General features: G+C 44.0%; 1 protein-coding gene across 1 annotated transcript in view; it reads right to left on the bottom strand.

The window, feature by feature from the left end:
• Positions 1-21,853, bottom strand: part of LOC147620506 (importin beta-like SAD2) — a 161,355-nt gene that overhangs the window by 88,970 nt on the left and 50,532 nt on the right. Inside the window, exons 5-9 of the mRNA XM_086824734.1 lie at positions 10,230-10,392; positions 9,898-10,082; positions 9,593-9,766; positions 9,339-9,484; positions 8,896-9,019 (exon numbers count right to left, since the gene is read on the bottom strand). Of these exons, the coding sequence (XP_086680860.1) occupies positions 8,896-9,019; positions 9,339-9,484; positions 9,593-9,766; positions 9,898-10,082; positions 10,230-10,392 (792 nt within the window). The remainder of the gene's footprint in view (positions 1-8,895; positions 9,020-9,338; positions 9,485-9,592; positions 9,767-9,897; positions 10,083-10,229; positions 10,393-21,853) is intronic.

Below are 21,853 nucleotides of genomic sequence, written 5' to 3'. Positions count from 1 at the left end.
CGTGGCATGGGTGCACGTTACTTAAAATTAAATTGGGGAGTCTTTGCAGGTGCTTGTTTCACTTGTCATAAGTTTGGGCATATGGCTTCTGAATGTCCTTCTCTGCTACATCCTCCGCCGTTATCTGCTGTACCTCCCATTTCAGCGAATGTGCAGTCAACTCAAGTTAAGGAGATACCAACAAATCAAGCCACTCGAAATACTCAAAAGGAGAAAGAGAAAGGAAAAGCTAAAGTTATTCCACAAGTTGTTTCTTCTTTGGCCGTGCCTAATCAACCTAAGGATAAAGGAAAAGATAAAATATCTTCGGCTGAATGGAAAACTCCGAAAAAAGCTACTATGGTTCGTCGTGCTCCCGTTCCTTCACGTAATTGGACTGCATCTGCCACTATTGCATAGTCTTCCACTTCATCGACCATGCTTTCTAGAATATGGTCGGATGTAGTTCGAGGTGCTTCCTCGAGTATGGATACCGATGTAAATGCTTTGGATATGTGTGTTGATACGAATATGCACGAGTCTCTCTTGATTCAGGGCGAAGGCTCTCTCCCTGATTCAGTTGTTGTTATGCAACATTGATTTTGCTGGCTGTTCACTGTATATACCTTTGTACAGATTTGATGTTTGATGCTCCAATAAAATGTCTTTCGTACAATATTAGAGGACTTTGTGATCCTCGTAAATTTAGAATTTTTTGGCACTATGTACATAAAATGCAACCTCATCTGGTGTGTGTGCAAGAACACAATCAGCATACCTTAGTGGGTCAATCAGGTCACTTTGCTGGTTATGATATATTTTATGCGGGCACTCAGCATTACTCAGGAGTTTTTATGCTTGTTAAGCATGATCTGCAACCAATGTTGGCCTACAATGATTCTGCTGGCAGATGGATGGTCATTCAATGCTTATTGTATGGACAAATTTATGAATTTGCAGCAGTTTATGCACCACAAAGCTCAGCTGACAGGGCAAATATATGGTCACAAATGTTGGCATATCCTTGGCTCCATAATGTATTCCTTTGTGGAGATTTTAATAATGCTCCATCTCCTGAATTTAATTCCACTGGAAGAACTCATATGCTTGGAACTGAACGCAGAACATGGAATGATTTGCTCTCTTCTTGCAATATTTTGGACCTATGGCAGCATGTATTCCCTCATCTGCAAGGGTTTACTTTTAATCACAATGCTTTTCCACATATCTGGACACGTGTGGATCGCTGGTACTTGTTACATGCTGATCAATACGATGATTTTGTTTGCAAGCTATGGATTGATCATTCCATGTTACTCTCTGATCATTCTCCTTTATGGTTAGGCCTTTATTTTGATATGCCACAAGATGTTTCTATTCTTCAGAAACATAGGCTATTGCTTTTAAACAACAGTTATCTTGTGCATGCTGATTTCAAGGAAATGGTTTTGCAAGCCATTGAGCCTTTGTCCCTTCAAATGCATGAGGATATTGACATTGCTTGGTTTCAATTTGTTCAGCGCATGCAGGCTGTGATCTGTGATTATGGTCGTTATTACATGGCCGACTTGCGGGATCGGATCTTGCAGGCTAAAGAAACATGTCAATCTATGGCCGATCTTGCTCAGTTTCGGGTTTTAAATACCAATGAACAAGAATCTTTAATGCAGGCTAAGCATTTCCTCATGCTAAATGATCAGAGAAAATTGCAAAAATGGTTGACACGTTCGCGATATCGAGCTATCATAGATAAGGGTTGCTCTTCCAAAGATTTTTTCAAAAATCTACATGCTTCAAGACAAAAGGAATGCATCAGAAGGGTGAAAAAGTCTGATGGTCAATGGACTCATTCTTTGTCGGAGCTCTCATATATTGCTAGTCAGCATTTTGCAGCTCTTTTTGCTAAACCGCCAACTACTTCACCTGACATACTTAATGCTCGTTATGCTTTATTGCATCATGTTCGGCCCATTATTTCTCCACAGGATGCTTTGGAATTAGAATCTCCGTTCACTGATATTGAACTTAAAGATGCTTTACGTTCAATGGGTCGATGGAAATCTCCCGGATGGGATGGATTGACAGTGGAATTTTTCCATGCTTTTTGGCCTCAGCTGGAACAATCATTGCTGTATATGATCAATGAAGCTTGGGCAAATGATGTACTACCATCTTCTTGGAAAGAAGGATTGGTTAAGCTTTTCCCTAAACGGGATCTTTGTGAAGCTTTTTTTGATTGGAGGCCCATTACTCTTATGCCTGTCATCTATAAGCTTCTGACTAAGATGTTGGCAAATTGTATTAAAGGATTTTTACACGATGGTTTGCATCCTGCGCAATATGGTTTTGTGCCTCGGAGGCAAATCAATGATAATTTGGCTAATGCTTATATTGCCATTGAATATGCCAAATACACTAAGCAGGATGTACTCATTTTGCAGGTTGATATCGAGAAAGCTTTTGATTCTGTGCATTGGGACTATATAGCTATGACTATGAGTTATCTTGGCTTCGGTGCAAAGTGGCAAAATATTGTGTATTGGCTCTATAATGACAGTGATGCTTCTTTGATGTTGAGCTCTTCTCTATCGGATTCTTGGAAATTGGGACGTTCAGTTCGCCAGGGTTGTCCGCTTAGTTCCTTGTTGTTTGCTATTGCCACACATCCTTTTCTTTGCTACTTGGACTTTCTACAAGATACTGATGAATTGCATGGCTTGCAGCTTCCTGTTGGGCATACTTTCCTGGCTCAGGCTTATGCTGATGATTCTTTTTTTATGCCCAAGAATACGCAACAAGATCTTCAAAGATTAATGGAGGCTTTGGAACTTTTTGGTCTGGCTGTTGGTTTGAAAGTGAATTTCCGTAAGTCTACCTTGCTTGCGCTTAATGTACAGCAATGGCATCATGTACTGTGGCCCGGTGGAATACCTCCTGGTGGACATATCGTTCGTCATTTGGGTTACCCTTTGGGTTGGCAGCTGTCATCTTCACAAATGATTCAATGGGTTATGCTAAAATTGAATCGCAAAATTGATTATTGGCAGCTTTCCACTTGGCCTCTTCATGTACGTCTCAGGATAGTGCAGGCTATTGTAATGGCTTACATACAGTTCTTTCTTCCATTGATTATGTGGAGGAAAGCTGATATAGATCGGTTTATGTCTCTGGCAATGGCAATTGTGTGGAAAACTCAACATCGTAAAAAGGGTCTTCGTCTTTTGTCAATGCCAAAGATGTGTTCTCCAAAGATACATGGTGGCTTGAACATATTGAATATTCATTTTCATGTGCTTGCTCGTAAATCCACTTTGCTGTTGGAATTTGTACAACAGCGCCAGCCATGGGCTATTATGTTGGGTCATATGTCTATGTCTCTGTCTTCACCTGCTTTTGGAAAGTGGACTGTTACGTATTGGGATGCAATTTTCAGCCATTTCGATGGAAAAATTGTCGGCTGCCCTCTTTCATCTAAGATAATTTTTGCCTGGAAACAGGTTACGCAATATCTTTTTTGGAATCCCAGGCTTAATGCGCAATCTTCTTCACTTCGCCTTGAGAGTATTCATTGGTCAAAGGCTTTCGATGTACCCTTGGCTCTACGTGAGCCTAGGAAGGCATATTTCCTTTCAAAGAAAGGGGTTTATCTTATTGATGATGTTTTGGATGCTGGTGGCCATGTGCTTTCTTTTGTGGTTGCCGCCAGAAAATTTGGTTTGGGGATGCATTATAGATCAATCTGGCAGCTTATTCGAGAGCTTCTTGCTCCTTTTGAACCAATTGCAGATTTGGATCCTTCTGATCGTTTGGTTGATTGGAGCCTTAGAAGAGAACAACCTGCACGAGGCCCTTTATCAATGGCTAAACATTCGGTTCATTCAATATATCATCTCTTGTTACCTGCCTCTTGGGTTCAAGAACATGCGAATCAGATTTGGCATCTTCATAAAAGTCAGGCTTGGTGGAAACAGCGGCTTCATTCTCTTTGGAAATGCAGTCTTCCTTTGAAAAGTAGACTTTTTTTATGGAGATGCTTGATTGGAGTCTTGCCAGTCGGCCTTTTCTTGGCTAGGCGACATTTGGCACCTTCAACTTGTCATAGTTGTGGTGCTTCTCAAGAGACAGTCTTTCATCTTTTGTGGAGTTGTCCTCTCACCAGGACTTTATTGGATCGGATTGCTGCATGTTTGAGAGCCCGCTTCAGACAGGCACCCTTTGGGAAATACTTTTGGATCTTCGGTCTTCTCCCTTCACCCCTTAGATCCTATAAAGTCTTCTTTGATTGGATTCGCTACTGGGCTTTATGGACTACCTGGCAGTCTCGCAACAGGATAGTTTTTGCTGGGCCTCATTTGGATGCTTACTCATTCTTCCGTTCCTCTCTTCAGCAATCTTTATATGACTGTCTCTCTCTTCATGAGATTGACTCATCTTTGTATGCTCTTTTTACAGATTGTTTTTAGATGTTTAACTATGTTCACACTCTATTGGTCTTCCTTGTATATGGTCTTTTTGGTGGGTTTTCCTCGTTTTGAGGTTTCCCACCTGTAATTAATGACATGAAGCTTTACAAAAAAAAAAGTGTGTGTGTGTGTACATATATATGTATGTGTATGTGTGTGTATATATATATATATGTATGTATGTATGTATGTATATGTATACACACACACACACACATGTATGTGTGTGTGTGTGTGTGCGCGCGCGCGCGCGCGCGTGTGCACGAGAGAGAGAGAGAGAGAGAGAGAGAGAGAGAGAGCACGGGAGATCTGCTGACGCCACCTTAACCTCTCTGCAGCGCCGTTGCCGCGTCTGTGCAGCTCAGTCTCTGCTAACTCTGCAACGCAGACTTCACCTCTGTGCGCCTGCTTCTTGCCCCTTCGCATACGTGCGTCCGACTTTCTGACTCTGTTGTGCATGTACAGGAGTTCGCTGCTTCTACTGGGATTTGACATGTCCCGTCTCTCCTCTATCGACTCCTCGTGCACCTTCACGCTTCCTTGTTTTGACCTACTTTTACGCTTCCTTGTTTTGACATACTTTTGCTTCTTGTTTTATCCTCTGCCCAACTACTGTCCTTCGCTCCTCTTCTCTGTACAACCCTCTGTGTGTGTGTGTGTGTGTGTGTGTGTGTGTGTGTGTGTAAGGGTCTGTGTACAGTGAACAGTTTTGTATCTCTTCAGTGCGTAGTTCAGCATGGCTTCTTCTTCAAACCAGTTGGCTTTGAATCACAATGTGAATATCAAGGTTTATCATCATGCTCACAAGAATGATGAGCACAAGAACAAGGTTCTTATTTGTACACGGCAAGACGAGGTCCGCATTCGTGAAGGTTTTGAAGATATATTCAAAATCTCCTCTCTGTACTTGTGCATTGTTGAACACATGTATATACGGTGTAGAGAACTCACTATCTTCTTCATAAAGTGTTTTTTTTTTCAGAGGATTTGGAATTTCTTCAATTCCCATCCCTTGTTGTCAAATAGTTTTATTTGTGGAGATTTTTTTTTCTGAGGATTTGGAATTTCTTCAATTCCTATCCTTGGTTGTGGGATTTTAACAACTCTCCACAAAGGGAGGATAATACATCTGGCTTTTCTCAAATGTTACATGTTGAGCATCAAGCTTGGGATAATTTCATTCTCTAAACAAATGCCTCTGATCTTTGGCTTTCTACTATGGCTGGGATTCACTTATCGCCATAATGCTCTCACTCAATATTGGGATAGTTTGGACAGATGGTATACATACTCGACAGTATGACTCCTTTTCATGCAAACTTTGGGTTGATCATGCCTCAACACTCTCTGACTATGGTTGGCTATATATTTTCATATGCCCTTATGGGAACCTCAACAAAGAAAGATATCGAAATGGCAAATCGGATCAACATGTAAGCAACTCCAAGATAAAGGTTACTCATCCAAACAATGTTTCAAAAGCTTGCATGCTGATAGGGAAAGGCAAAAAATAGTGCGTGTTACGAAATTTGATGGCACATGGACATCCACAAAAATGGAGCTTGCAACTGAATGTGTCAATCATTATCAGCACATATTTCAGAGTTCATCTCATGTGGATTCCGATGTCCTTGATGCTCGAAAAATTTTAGTGAATTGTGTACATTCCATTGTTGACAATGAATCTGCTTTGAGGCATGATCTCCCCTTTATTGAGGAAGAGGTGGTATGGGACGTTGGAAGTCAACTAGTTGGGATAGTCTTACGCTTGAATTCTTTGTTGCCTTATAGGATGAGCTTAAACTTCTGATCTTGAACATGATTGATGTTGCACAGGAAACAAAATATAAGCCTAATTCTTGGAAAGAAAGCCTTGTGACTTTGGTACCTAAAAAATCATTGGGACAATCCTTTGACGATTGGAGACCAATCACGTTGATGCCAGTTATCTATAAATTGGCAACTGAAATGCTTGCAAATCATATTAGTAGTCTGCCTTTCCATGGTTTGCATCCACAACAATATGGTTTTGTCCCCAAAAGACAAATTATGGATAATATTGCTAATGTGTATCTGGCGATGGAATATGCCAAATATACTTCAGGATGTTCTTGTTATGGAGGTGGATGTAGCAAAAGCTTTTAATACAGTTCAATGAAATTACATAGCTGAGGTCATGGTTGCAATGGGCTTTGGTTGTAAAATGCAACAAGCTATTTTTTGGTTGAATAGAGATAGTACTGCCCAGTGTGTTTTTGGTCATGATCTTTCATCAAAGTGGACTTTGGAAAAATCTGTTCGTCAAGGATCCCCTCTTAGTGTATTGCTCTATGCGATTGCTACGCATCCACTTTTGATGTATATAGATCTTTTAATTACACATGGGCAATTGCATGGTTCATGCCTAAAAATGATGATTCTTTGTTCATGCCTAAAAATGATCCAAATGATCCAAAATGATCCAAATGATCTCAAGTGCATCAATTGAACTTTGGAATTGTCTGGTAAAGCAGCTGGACATTATATCAACTTTTCTAAATCTAAACTGCTTCCGTTGACTTCTTGTGACTAGCATGCATTGCTATGGTCACGGCAACAGACCACCTAGTTAGGCATCTAAGATATCCACTGACATGGCATATATCTACGCAGGATGCTATTCTTTGGGTATTGAACAAATTGAAGGCCAAGTTGGCATATTCGAAGCTTTCTACATGGCCTTTACATGTGCGTCTCAAAATTGTTCAATCAATCATTATGGCCTACGTGCAATTTTATTTGCCGTTGTTGATCTAGCGTTGTTGATCTAGCGTAAAACTGATATTGATTCTTTTATGTTTGATGCCTTGGTGGAAAACCAAGCATCATATGAGGCTACTTCTTTTGAGACGATCTTTGGTCTGTACTCCTAAAATGCATGGTGGATTAAATATACTTGATCTCCATTATCATCTCTTGCCAAGAAAGGCCACCATGATTTCCACTTTCTTTCAACTTCGGTAGCCATGGGTCATAATGCTTGCAGACATGTGTGCTTCTATAAAACTAGAGCTTATGGCAATTGGTACATTTCTCACTGGAAAGCAGTGCTTAGTAAATTGGAAGAAAAAATTCGGGGATTCCTTCATGCATCTCTTCTTCGTGATTGAAAATTAGCTCTATCTTCTATTTGTTGGCATGGAAGAGATGTGCTGACTAGAAATTCTTTTCAATTGGAAAGCATCCATTGGTCTTCGCTGTTTCCTTGACCACTTGCAGTACAAGAACCACGAAAGACATGCTTTTTGGCCTCTATTGGAGTTACCATTGTGGCGGACGTTGTCACAGATGATGGATTTGAGATGACTTTCCCACAAGCCTGTTTGAAACAAAACTTAGGTTTGCATGACAGGCAAGTGTGGAAAACTATTCCTATGATGTTGCGGCCTTTCGAACCCACCTCACCATTTGGATGATCAGGACAGACTTCATGATTGGCAACTTGGTGGTCATTCGATTGAATGCGCTTTTTTCGGCAAGTAATGTGTACAAAGTGTTTCTTCCTTCACCCTGGATTCAACCTCATTCTGATGCTTTATGGGACTTGAATAAGACTACTAAATGGTGGAAACAAAGACTTCGAATAATTTGGGGTTGTAAGCTACCTCTCAAACAATGACTATTCTTATAGAGATGCCTTGTGGGAATACTTTCAGTTCCTACTTTTCTGGCAAAGCGCCATCTCTCCAATGACAGATGTTGTAGATGTGAAAGAGACGCAAAGTCTCTATTCCTCATCTTCTTTGGCATTGCACGGAGTCCAAAAATTTCTTGCAAGCACTGACTCACAACCTCCGAGGACGCTTTCCATCGTTCAATGGAGGAAAACTCTTCTCGATTTTTGGTGTTCTACCATCTTACATGGCTGGATTTGATACTTTCATCATTTGGATGGGATATTGGGCACTCTGGACTATTTGGAAGACTAGGAACCATACTATGTTTCGACAACCTTCTTTAGTACTTATGCTTTCTTTCATACTAATCTTCGCCAGTCCCTACATGACTATCGACATCTCGAGACGATTGACATCCCACAATTTGAAGTCTTTTTAGCTTTCCTCCTTGGATGACTTCTCTCTGAAGTACATCCTCCCCATGTATATTGTTTTTTGGTAATAGAGGACTAGTTTCTACCCCCAAAAAAATGTGTACATATATACATGTACATACATACATACATGTATGTATGTATGTATGTATGTGTGTGTGTGTGTGCGCGTGCACGCGCGCATGCGCACACGCATACACACGCATACATACATACATACATACATGTATGTATGTATGTATGTATGTATGTATGTATGTATGTATATATATACATATATATACACATTTAGTTATTTATTTTTATGTGTGTGTGTGTGTGTGTGTGTGCACGCGCGCATATACTAAGGCATGGAATTGCTACCTTATGAAGACTTCAACGACAAAGGCCAAGAATTTCTGCAGATTCTCTTTCCCCCTCTTTCTGACCAGCTCTGATATGAAGTTTATTGCTGCTGTGCGAGGACTATACATGTCTTCAATTATATCTGCATCCACATCAATAGCACCTTGTGATGTGAAGAATGCCAAGAGCAGACAAAATCATGATTGCTCTAGGAAACTTACTGAAGGCAAAGCAAATGCATCTGACTTCTTCACAACAAACAAAGAGAATCATCATATAGGAAACAACCAAGACAAAAGCATAAGGGCCTTTACAGACATATCCCCACCTGTGAAAAGGGAGATCAGAGATCTCACCCGCCCATCCCTCATGGGTGGGGGATCTCACCAGTCCCAATGCCTTCCGATACCCGGAAACAGATCTGTCTGTAAAGACCCCTACTTTCTTAAAATAATGCTTACCATATCCTTTTCTGACATATTCATGAGGATCTTCATGCCACAATTTGTCGTCCGTGTCATTGAAGCACATGAGAGGAAATATGATCTCAAAGAGAACAACATCAAGTCGAGGCTTCATTAGCTGATAGGTTGCTGACTTGGAAATGCTGTAAAGCCATGGAATCCCAAGTGGCTTGTCAATGAGCCAAGTCACTCAACATTTGATTGATGTGTATTCATTCTATGATTTATGCTTCCAATAAAGATTGACTTACCTGGTGCTTAAGTACTGTAGCACAAGGTTTATGACCCGATCTGGCAGGTACCCGCCCTGCTGTATCACACTCAACAACGTCAGGTGACATTCCAAAAATTTCCCAGCAAACTGGCTCTGAAACAGCTGAGCAAAGGCTCGATTTTCAGGTTTCGAGTTTTTCGGATCTCCGAATCTGCATTAAGGTGCACATGTTAAGAGAAAACCACCACCCTGAAAGAAAAAAATAGCTAAAATTATAAAAATAGGCTGAAATGTTTTTCAAAAAAGAGAGGAAGTTTGAGGCATTACAGTCAAAAACATCACCTGTTGAATAGACGATTCATTATATGTACAGTCCACTTTTTGACCTTCCACCAGCCCCACGCTTTGCGTAGCTCCGGGTCTGTTGGCTGGCCTTCTAGCGGAACTGACCTTTCGAGAAGATTATGAAAGCAGGCCATCCAGGCAGTAAAAACATTCGGATCATGCAGCTGTTTGGGAATCTCCAGCTGAAATAAGGTGGTCAGGTCAGTTCATACCTCAAATGCTTTTACATGCAGTAGCCAGATGACCATGAGTGCTATAAAGGAAAAAAATCAACAGAAAAACTTAAAGAGTCTGAAAGCTCCCACCATCTTGCAGCAAAACATACTTACATACGTTGATGACCAGAAGATTTTGCAAATGAGCTTCACTAGGTCTGAGACCTCAATAGGTGGGTTCAGCATTGAAAGGAGATACTTGAAAATCTCAAGCAAGATAGGAAAGGTGGTATCGATAATCTGATAAACTGGTGTCCGTTCGTCATCATCTTTAAACCTGCAAGTAATCAGAAGAAGATACTTGTGATTTTGAACCTGTACTTCAAAACAAGATTACTATCACAAACCTACACACGCCTTTTATATTTGAGACAAGGCTTCTTGTTAACCAAAAACAAGATCCTCTATTCACACCCTTCCTGCATCGAGGGCAGCTCAGGCCATACAAGGAATTTCTATGCACTTAGAGCCCCGCGCCCCCTGTCTTCCATCACTCTCCTCCCTTATATTTCATTTTTCAAATGTGTATTTTCAAAGATGATACATGGCCTTTTCACCCATTTACACTTTTATGATTTTACGATTTCATGAAATTTCATTAAGTGCCATTGCATATGCATTTGTATTTTGATGTTGTGATGTCACATGCACAACTTAATCAGGTGCCATGTAGACATGATTATTCCTTGCAAACCACCTAAAAGGGAAAAATTAGAGGCCATATATGGGCAATTTGGAGACGAGTGCCACTCTTTTTCTAGTTAGTAGTAGTAAATATACAATATGGTATATTGAAAACAATTTTGTACACGTAATGTGTGCAGGTAAGCATATGGGATGCATGGATGAGGCATAGGGGCCGCCTAATAAGGTCTAGGACAAATTGGAACTTCAAAATTTATAGACAAGCTTTGTTGCATGCTTAATTGGGCTTCGGACAAGTGTTAACCAGGGGTTAGGATAACCGGTTGTTAAGGGGATGTCTAACCCAGGGTTAGGGTTAGGGCTTCCTAGGCATAGGGATTGTTAAGACACACCCACAAGGTTAAGGGCTAGCAAGGATGAGGTCTAGATTGGCCTTGGGTCAATCAAAAGGTAGCTAGAGGCTAATAATGGCTAAAAAATAATAATAACAGAAATTGGCCAGTAATAATCTGATTATTACTGTATGAGTGTGCCTTGGACTCACTTACAATTATCATGAATGATCCTCGTGGTCGAAACATCTACCAAAACACGAGACCTTGGAAGCAAGGGTAGTTGCAAGCGGGTAGGCATTCTAGTGGTATGTGTAACTCACGGCGGTGCCCGGGGGACTAGGGCCTTTGACACACTTGTAGATACCATCAATGCATATTAAAACATTTAAACATGGCCACAGCCTTAACACATATCCATCATCACTTTGCATAAAACATAAAAGCTAGACAAAACATCCACAAATGCTGAAAATGAAGCTTGCACATGTGACACCTCATAGAGGCCGGAATGGGCCGACCCCCCGCCCCCCTTCGAGTATTTTATTACCCAAGGAGAATAATATCATGCACAAGCTTTGCGGGCCTTACTCTCCCCACGGGAGATGCCGGATTATCCATATACAAATGCCATAACACAGCCCAACACGAGGCTACCAAGCCAAAACACAGGCTGTAGAAATGCCGAGCCAACAATATAATCCATATACCTCCGTGTGGGTATTGATTCATCCCCAAAAACCACGGGTCTTCATGCAATAGAGCTGGTACAGCAAGTACAACTCTCCATTCAACCGGTACAACAAATACAATGGCTGTACAACAGGTACAGTGGCTGGTACAACAAGTATAATGACTGGTACAGTCGGTACAACAAGTACAAGGATTGGTGTAGCCAATACAATGGCTGGTACAACAAGTACAAGAGCTGTACAACAAGTACAGTGGCTAGTACAACAGGTACAATGGCTGGTACAATAAGTACAAGGATTGGTACAACCAGTATAGTGGCTGGTACAGTAGGTACAAGGGCTGGTACAACAAGTACAATGACTAGAAATCATAATAAATGATTAAATATCCTTGCCTTCAGTATTTCTTCGCGATGGAAGCCTCCAAAACACTCCCCAACAGCAGGTATTCTTCATGGGCAGCCTGCAAGAGAGAGAGAAAGAGAGAAGCCATCATTAGGGCAGCCTGTAACTATGGTAGAGGCTAGTGTGCAGCAAGAGAGCCTCCATTAATGAAGAGAAAGGGCTCCAATTTATAGATTTGGGGCTCCCATGAGTGAAAATGGAAAGAGGAGGCTATGATGACAAGTGGAAAGCTACACAATAGCTAGAGTGACAAGTGTGAGACCACTTGTCTCACTTTGATCCACTTGTCTCACTTTGATCCACTTTCTGACAAGTGTGAGGCCAGTTGTCTCACTTTGAACCACTTTCTTGCCACATGTCCCAATCTAAGAGATGGGTTCTCCCATAATCTTTACCTCTAAAAATATCCCAACTAGTAGACATTCTGTCATAGGCACTTTGCCATCGAGCCAATAGAATCTCAATACGGCTCTATGTATTATGGTGAATCGAATCACCAAAATGCAAGATGGCATGGTAAGAGATTCGCGATAATCCTCCTCCCGTTGTGGTAAATCGATTCACTATAACGCGAGGAGGATTGTTTTGCTTTGATTGGCTCTTAGTCTCGCGTTATGGTGAATCAATTCACTATAACGCAAGATCAAAGCTCAAAGGATGCACGATAATCCACCTCTTATTGGTGTCAATTAATTCACCATAAATGCGAGGAGGATTATTGTGTTTCGGTGGGCCTTCATCTCGCGTTATGGTGAATGGATTCACCATAACGCGAGGAAGTGCATATTGCTTTCTTGGCCACCCTCTCTCGCTTTATGGTGAATTGTTAATCGTGTACTACTGAATAGCTAAGTTTTCTGCTCTTGCTTGCGTTTTCAGATGGCTCGTGTAAGGCATACAGCTAGACCCATTGACAATGCAGGTCCCTCATCTAGTGGGAAGAAGATGGGCACTCTGAATGCCTCAAGATCGAGGAAATCAAGCGGTCCTTCCCGATTATCCAAAATGCAGTCTAGACTAAGGCGTTTCGCAGAGCATTCGTCAGCTCTGCGAGAAATCACAAAATTTATGAAGCACCCGACTGCTGCTATTCCAAGATTACCTTTCCAGAGGCTTGCCAGGAGCAATGGCCAAAATCTAAGGGGCCGTAGTAGAGGACATGATGAGCTCTATGGCAAAGAGGATGGGAAACAGAGCATCAGGCCAAGCAGGCTTCAAGAGAAACTTTAGAGGAGGCAACGTCCTCAAAGAGACATGTGTATTGCTGCTTTGTCGATTTTCGCAAAGCCTTTGACTCCGTCCCTCGATCCCGTCTGATAGGACACTTGCAGGAGCTCCAGTTCTCACATGAGATGATATGGGGTGTGATGGCACTATATGAGGCAATACTTGGCTGAGTACGTGCACCCGGTGGGACCTCAAGAGATATATGTAGCACTATTGGGGTTAAGCAGGGCTGCCCACTCTCACCTACACTCTTTGGCCTATACATTGATGAGATCGCAGTATTTGTGGATAGTTTCGAAGGTAGAGGTTCACCATTGTCTTAGACAATAGCTCCCATATTGCTGTATGCTGACAACATTGCCTTGATCTCAGATTCAGCCGAGGGTTTGAAGAAACAATTAAATGCATTGAACAGATTTTGCAAGGAGAGAGACCTTACGGTCAATTTGGGTAAAACCAAGGTTATGGTCTTCAACACATCTTATGCCGTTGCCTCACGATTTTCTTTCATATACAAAGATGCCCTAGTGGAGATCGTGCAAAAGTATGTGTATCTAGGAGTCACTTTTACAAGCCCTTTGTTCTACATGACCACAGCTGCCACTAACCAACTTGCAAGGGGGCACGCCTCCCTAGCCCGTATGGAGAGACAATGTTTCAAGGCACATTTTCAAGAACCACGCACTAAGTGCTGGCTTTTTGATACTCTAGTACGACCAGCGGCTATATATGGTGCAGCCTTTTCGGGACCAAGCCTAGGGAAGGATCACTAGAGGAGCATAGAGAGGCTACACGTGATGATGATGTCACACATGATTAGGAGTAAGCCATTTGTACCACATGACATTCTACATGCAGAGTTTGGGGTGGCCCCACTAGTTATAGATGCCCTTTTTCAGACTATAACTTATATTCAGCATGTATACACGCTTGACAGAGATTGCCTCCCATGACTAGCACTATAGTCCCCTATGCAATTATACTGCGAGAGGGAGAGGGAGCAAATTGAGACGAGCTAGACTGCCCTCCTCCTCAGCGACACAGACACCACCATTACCGACACATGCATGGCACTATGAGGTAGTCGAGTGGTTTCATGCACATGGCATACAAATGGACAATCTCCCCCATTTCAGTATAGCTCGCTACACATACACCAGACATGGGTGTCTCCGTCAAAGATTGATAAGAAGTGTGAGTTCTACAGAGATCGCTTCTTGAGACTCTCCGAGGATGGATTCTTTGAGATCCCGGGATACATACAGATACACATGTCACATGCTATGTGTATCACAATCGGCCAGCTCAAGGTATCCTCCCACCGCCTCAGAGTAGAGACTGGCAAAGCTGAGGATAGAAGGCAAGGGGACAAAGTGGAACACGTGCACACATCTCTACATCAGATTTGGAATGGATTCAAAGACCCAAGGCAAGGTTTTCAATGAAAAGGTTGCTAGGAAGGGAAGGGTGACTAGTATGGGAGACCATATGTGGAGACAAGGGATGATGACAGAATTATCACGTTGCAATCCCGTCATCAAGTTTAGCAAAAGGGGGTGTCATGTGCATGCACATGACATGCTTAATCCTAGGCTAATCCCCGATTTGCAGGGGATAAAGATTAGATTAAGGCACAAGCCAGGCTCAAATAATTGCAGTAAAAGCTTGATTTGATTAGGACCCTGTCAACCAAGTGTAGGAGGTTGTGTTCTTCCGGTCGCCAGCATATGTGTGATTTCTTGGTCCATTGAAGCTGGCCAACTGTAGTGGGTCACTTGAACAAGGGTCACAAGAGCCTATAAAAGGCAGTCTTGTTCATTGTTAGGTATCTTCCCTCAAGGTGGTCTAGATCTGCGCTTTTGTTATCTTTTTTTGCAAGGCCAAAGGCCACAGAAGATGTACTTTTTTGTACTATATGAATATACTGAATACACAACCATCTCTCTCTCTGCACGAAGCAACTGGAGAAGCAACTGGGTTCACCTACACGAAGCAATTGCACGAAACGTCATGGTTCACTTGCGCGAAACGTCACCTGGCCCTCGAGACTTTTGTGCTTACTGCTCGTGTACCAGAGATTGAGCAGTCAGGCCAGCAGGCATTGCAGCTAGCCCCAGAGTATAGCCGCACCAGAGGTACACTGATTGATCGGGCTATAGAGCTGGGGCGGTCCAGGCGCCCCAAGATGAGAGGCCCATCTCGACACCGGCGGAGACTACAACAGAGGATCAGGACCATACTAGCACGGCATGGGAGACGTCCAGTCAGACTACTCACCATGGAGGACACTGAGGATATCCGCCAATCGACCGATGAGAGACATCTTTGGATAGTAATGTATATGATGCTTACCTTTGTTGCTGGAGTTTTCCTTCCCAGATATTATCCATTAGGAGCTCCTAGTACCTTACTTTTCCTCATAGTTGTTGTTTCAGTTTCAGTTAGTTGTTTAGTTGTTTTAGCTTTTCTTACACAGACATTGTATCAGATCCACCAATTGTTGTAACCTTTTTGGTCTCATAGGTCATTTTGGCCTTTTGAAGACGTTAATCTATCATTTCATTTCATTTCTCTCTCTCTAGGTAGCGCTCTCTCTCTAGAGGTAAAGCCCTCCTCAGTCGGCCGCGCTTCTTCACCTCTATACCCTGCAGCGCAGCCTTCAGCCCTACAGTACCACCTTCGGCCCTGCAGCACCACCTACAGTGCCGCCTTCAATCCTGTGCAGCCCTTGCTTGCTCTGTCCAGCAGCGCCATCCCCCACTTTTTACTGTGCCGCCTCTGCCCAGCAACTGCGCAATCTCCTTACCTACTGCCTGGCTGCACCTCTTCACCTGTTGCTGTCCTGTGCAGAATTTCCGCCTGCTGCTGCAACAACACAGCATTGCCAGTTCTCAGTTCTGCTCCCCTTTACCACACAGCATTGCCAGTTCTCAGTTCTCTTCCCCTTTCCCCCTTTCCCACCGACCCACCCACCCTTCCTTGCTCAGGCCCCCAAGGCAGCAACTAGTAGGGGAAAACATGTCTCAACCCCTAGAGGGGGAACAGGATGGTGAGACAACCTTTCACACCCCCACGAAGGCACCAAATGCCTACCGCAGAAGACTGAGGGAAGGAATCATGTCCCCTGGCTCACGAAGGATTATAAAGATGGCCCGACGAGATGAGACCCTTTATGAGGAGCTACAGCTTCACATAAGGACAGAGATGAACACCATGCGACAAGAGCTTGAAAAGGAATGGACCGAGCAGATGCATGCCCAAAGGAAAGTGATATACGAAACGCTGAAGGAAGAGATATATGTCCAATTGAAGGGAGAAATGCAAGCCCAAGTATGGGTTGAGATGGAATTAGCCCAAGCCTTGATGCACATGGAAATGAAAAAAGAGATGCAAAAATGGAAGGGATGCAAAAGCTCTTCAACAAAAATTGGAGCCAGTGATGTACCCATTACCAGAGCATGGCGAGTAGGCAGAGATGAAACCAGGGCGAAGATATTGATCATCAGGTTTGGTGACTTGGAGAAGAAGAAGGCCTTCCTCTCCAAAAGGATGGCCCTTAAGGGGGAAAGGATTTATTTGGATGAGGACCTTACATCGGCACAGATAGCACACTGGAAGGAACACATGCCGCGTGTGCTTGAGGCAAGGAAAGAGGGGAAATAGGCGGTATACAGAGATGGCCGAGTCATCATTACCGAGAGGAGGCCCGTTTGACGGTGCGCGGCCTATGAGACCTTGCGATTCACGGTGTGGAATTGCAAGGGAGCCCTTAGAACAGATGCAGGATACTTTCAGACACAGTGATATTGCTATGTATACGGAGACCCATCAGTGCACAAACAAGAGGCTTCCTGACATCCGGGGTTATAGATGGGAATCAGTTTTCTGCCCTCAGCCACACACAATGGGAGGTACCAACAGAGGATCTGGAGGAGTGGCAATACTTTACAGGGAGGAGCTTCGTGACAAAATACATGTGGTACATAGAGATGCAGATGTGAGGTACATGTGGGTCCGAATATGTAGAGAGGGGCTCCGCGAGCTATATGTGGCGGTATGCTACTTTCCCCCAGACCACTCCAGGTTTGCACCATCAGGAGAGTCGCCCTATATACCACTATATGATGATATCATGAGGTTTGCCAGCATGGGAGACATATTACTATTGGGAGACTTTAATGCACGTACAGGTACAGAGCAGACAGAGTTGTATGATACTCAAGAGGCTATGTACCGGGAGATCACGGCAGAGGATGTAGGGTTGCAGAGATCAGCACAGGATGAGGGGGTGATTACAGAATAATGCCAGGCATTTTCTCACACTCGGGAGTGCACATGGGTTGGTCATATACAATGGCTTATCGAGATGGCAAGGATTAGATGCTCTCACACACTGGAACTCTAAAGGGGGAGCAAGCACAGTGGACTACTTCATGGGATCTCCTTCATTGATACCTGATGTGCGGGGTTTCACGATTTCCAGTAGGCCCATTGGCATAGCAGCCAATCATGCATACCTAAGTTTCACACTAGTAGGTAGATCCCCGAGAGATGGGCCAGCCACTCATCTACTGTAACTCGCGACGGCGGTGCCCGGGGGACTAGGGCCTTTGACACACTTGTTGATACCATCAATGCATATTAAAACATTTAAACATGGCCACAGCCTTAACACATATCCATCATCACTTTGCATAAAACATAAAGCTGGACAAAACATCCACAAATGCTGAAAATGGAGCTTGCACGTGTGACACCGCATAGAGGTCGGAATGGGCCGACCCCCCGCTTGGAGTATTTTATTACCCAAGGAGAATAATATCATGTACAAGCTTTGAGGGCTTTACTCTCCCCACGGGAGATGCCGGATTATCCATATCTAATGCCATAACACAGCCCAACACACGAGGCAACCAAGCCGGAACATAGGCTGTAGAAATGCTGAGCCAACAATATAATCCATATACCTCCGTGTGGGTACTGATTCTTTCCCAAAAACCACGGGTCTTCATGCAATAGAAAGGGTACAGCAAGTACAACTCTCCATTCAGCCGGTACAACAGATACAATGGCTGGTACAGCCGGTACATTGGTTGGTACAGCAGGTACAATGGTTGGTATAGCCGGTACGATGGCTGGTACAGTACAGAAGCTAGTACAGCCGGTACAATGGGTGGTACAACAGGTACAATGGTTGGTACAACCGGTACGGTGGCTGGTACAGTAGGTACAGCAAGTACAAATGCTGGTGCAACAAGTACAATGGCTAGAAATCATAATAAATGATTTAATACCCTTGCCTTCAGTATTTCTTCGCGATGGAAGCCTCCAAAACAGTCCCCAACAGCCGGTATTCTTCATGGGCAGCCTTCAAGAGAGAGAAAGAGAGTAGCCATCATTAGGGGCAGCCTTCAACGGTGGTAGAGGCTAGTGTGCAACAAGAGAGCCTCCATTAATGAAGAGAGAGGGCTCCAATTTATAGATTTGGGCCTCCCATGAGCTAAAATGGCAAGAGAAGGCTACGATGACAAGTGGAGAGCCACACAATAGCTGAAGTGACAAGTGTGAGGCCACTTGTCTCACTTTGATCCACTTTATAACAAGTGTCAGGCCACTTGTCTCACTTTGGTCCACTTTCTTGCCACATGTCCCAATCTAAGAGATGGGTCCTTCCATAATCTTTACCTCTAAAAATATCCCAACTGGTAGACATTCTGTCATAGGCACTTTGCCAACTCTTGGTATCTACTCAATTCCAGATGTAATGACGCGAACAGAATTCCCATCAGAGTCGGGCCAAAAATAGCAACTCTCCTAAATTTTAGGAGTGTGGTCCTTTGTATTCTAGGATAATCCCCCATTCCCAAAGCTTGTACTTTCCAAATATTTAAACATCCTGGAGTCCACCAGACCCCTTTCAAACTGGGAAATGTCCAAGCTGGTGACATCTACCTAGGTACCCGAGATATCAGTTTACACGTGAGACAGTTGGGGTTTATCGAGATGCAGTATCTGATGGCTTGTTCGCTTTAGACCCGCATAGCCCTCTGGACGAGATCACGAGAGGATTGGCAGGTGTACTACATGCATCCGCCTCATATGCGTTTCCCTGCATTATTATCCCTTCCACCCACCCCCGCAGCACTGCCTCACAGAACAGTTGGTATGATGATGAGTGTCGTGAGACACGAGCACAGCTACAGCGTGAGATTGCCATTGGATCTCACACGCATAGACAGGCTAGGATGATCTTTCGGCGCCTTGTGCAGAGGAAGAAACGAGCCTATCTGGCTCAGCTAGAGGAGGAGATCTACCAACTCTTCCTGGGGAAGGACAGCAAGAGAGCATGGAAGATGTTTCGGGAGAGACAGCCTGGTACTCCGATTATTGCACCTGAGGCACTGCATACTTATGCTAGAGAGCTATATGATGCACCAGGACAGCCCCCCACCCCCCCTCCACTAGGAGCTAGACCGGCTAGCAGCACCTTTTTTACTATGCGGATGGTGCTAGATGCGATAGACAGGTTACAGAATGGAAAGGCACAGGATCATGATGGGCTAGTTGGAGAGCACTTCTCATATGCACGGGACACTTTGGCTCCGCTCATCGTACATGTGTTTAATCATGCCATTTGTGAGGGTTTCTCGACAAGCTGGACAGAGCATATCATTGTACCACTCTTTAAGAGTGGGGACCCCATGGTACCAGGCAACTACAGGACGATCATGATTGGTCATTACTTGGCCAAATTATATGGCTCTATATTGGAGTCGGAGCTGAGCCAATGGGCAGAGAGGCATGGTCATCGAGCACATGGACAGGCTGGCTTCAGGAGAGGATTTACTACCTTGGATCACATACTGACACTTCGGGCACTTATTGAAGAGGGCAGGGCCGAGAAGAGAAGGATATACTGTAACTTTGTGGACTTTCGCAAAGCCTTCGATACCGTACCAAGAGCCAGGCTTATGCACAGATTGCATGACATTGAGGTACCCGAGGATATGCAGTGGGGGATATATGCTTTGTATGAGTCTGTGACAAGCAGAGTCCGAGCTCCAAGCGGACTATCTGATAGGGTGACCAGCACGATAGGGATGAAGCAAGGATGCCCGCTATCGCCCACCCTCTTTGGACTGTACATTGATGCGGTCTCTGATTATGTAGACAAATTGGGAGGCCCAGGGGCATGCCTAGCAGGGGTGTTGATACCCATCTTGTTATATGCTGATGATATTGTTCTAATCTCAGACTCTCCGGAGGGAGTACACAGACACCTGGATGAAGCAAGGATGCCCGCTATCACCCACCCTCTTTGGACTGTACATTGATGCGGTCTCTGATTATGTAGACAAATTGGGAGGCCCAGGGGCATGCCTAGCAGGGGTGTTGATACCCATCTTGTTATATGCTGATGATATTGTTCTAATCTCAGACTCTCCGGAGGGAGTACACAGACACCTGGATGCATTACAGGCTTTCTGTGCGGATAGAGATCTGACAGTGAACCTTGGGAAAACCAAGGTTATGGTGTTTAACACCACACAGGCATGGGTGACGAGATCAGAGCCTCAGTTCACTTTCCGAGGGGAGCCGGTAGTGTACGTCAAGTCATATGTCTACTTGGGAGTTACTTTCACAGGACCGCGTTTCTCCCTGAAGGAGGCAGTAGCTAGATTAGCTGGAGGGCATGCAGCCTTGGGGGCACTTGAGAGGCAGTGTGCACACATACAGTTTCAGGAGCCACGCACCAAATTGTGGCTATTTGATATGCTTGTCACACTGACCCTCCCGTACGGAGCTCCAACTTGGGGACCCAGTATACATCACAGATCTCAGAGAGGGACAGATGAGGGATGGAGGCAAATGGAGAGACCACTGATTATGATGATTGCCCGCATGATTCGGAGCAAATCATCACTACCACATGAGATTGTTCGGGCTGAGCTAGGTGCCCCACCAGTAGTAACCGAGGCCCTGTTCCAAGCAGTTACCTTTTTACAGCGGCTATGGGAGCTCCCTCAGCAGAGGTACTCCCGATTGGCATTGACCTCATCCATACAGTTGGCAGAGGATGGAGATACTCATTGTTGGTACGCTCAGATGAGATCATGGTTTGACCTACATGGTTTGCAGATAGAGGCACTACCACCCTTTGAGTACAGTCTGGATTGTCCATTTTTGGATCTCACCCGCTCAGAGCAAAACCGCGTGATCAGGATGGATATCATCAAAGTGGACACAGAGAGGACATGGACTAGCCCCCTTGAGCCCTTGGGCACGAAAATGGCTCATTACAAGAGCCATTTTCTACACCTCTCACCGGATGATTTTATCACCCGCCCGACGTACATGGATGTACACCTATCACATGGGATACGTTGTGCCATTGGACAGATCCGGACCTCATCACACCAGCTGTCTGCGGATTGAG

This window comes from Cibotium barometz, chromosome 31 (assembly GCF_041138505.1).
Source record: "Cibotium barometz isolate CiBa-2024 chromosome 31, ASM4113850v1, whole genome shotgun sequence".
In the NCBI taxonomy this organism is placed as follows: domain Eukaryota; kingdom Viridiplantae; phylum Streptophyta; class Polypodiopsida; order Cyatheales; family Cibotiaceae; genus Cibotium; species Cibotium barometz.
Note: the sequence above shows the minus strand (reverse complement) of the source record. Positions and strands in the feature narration are given on the sequence as shown.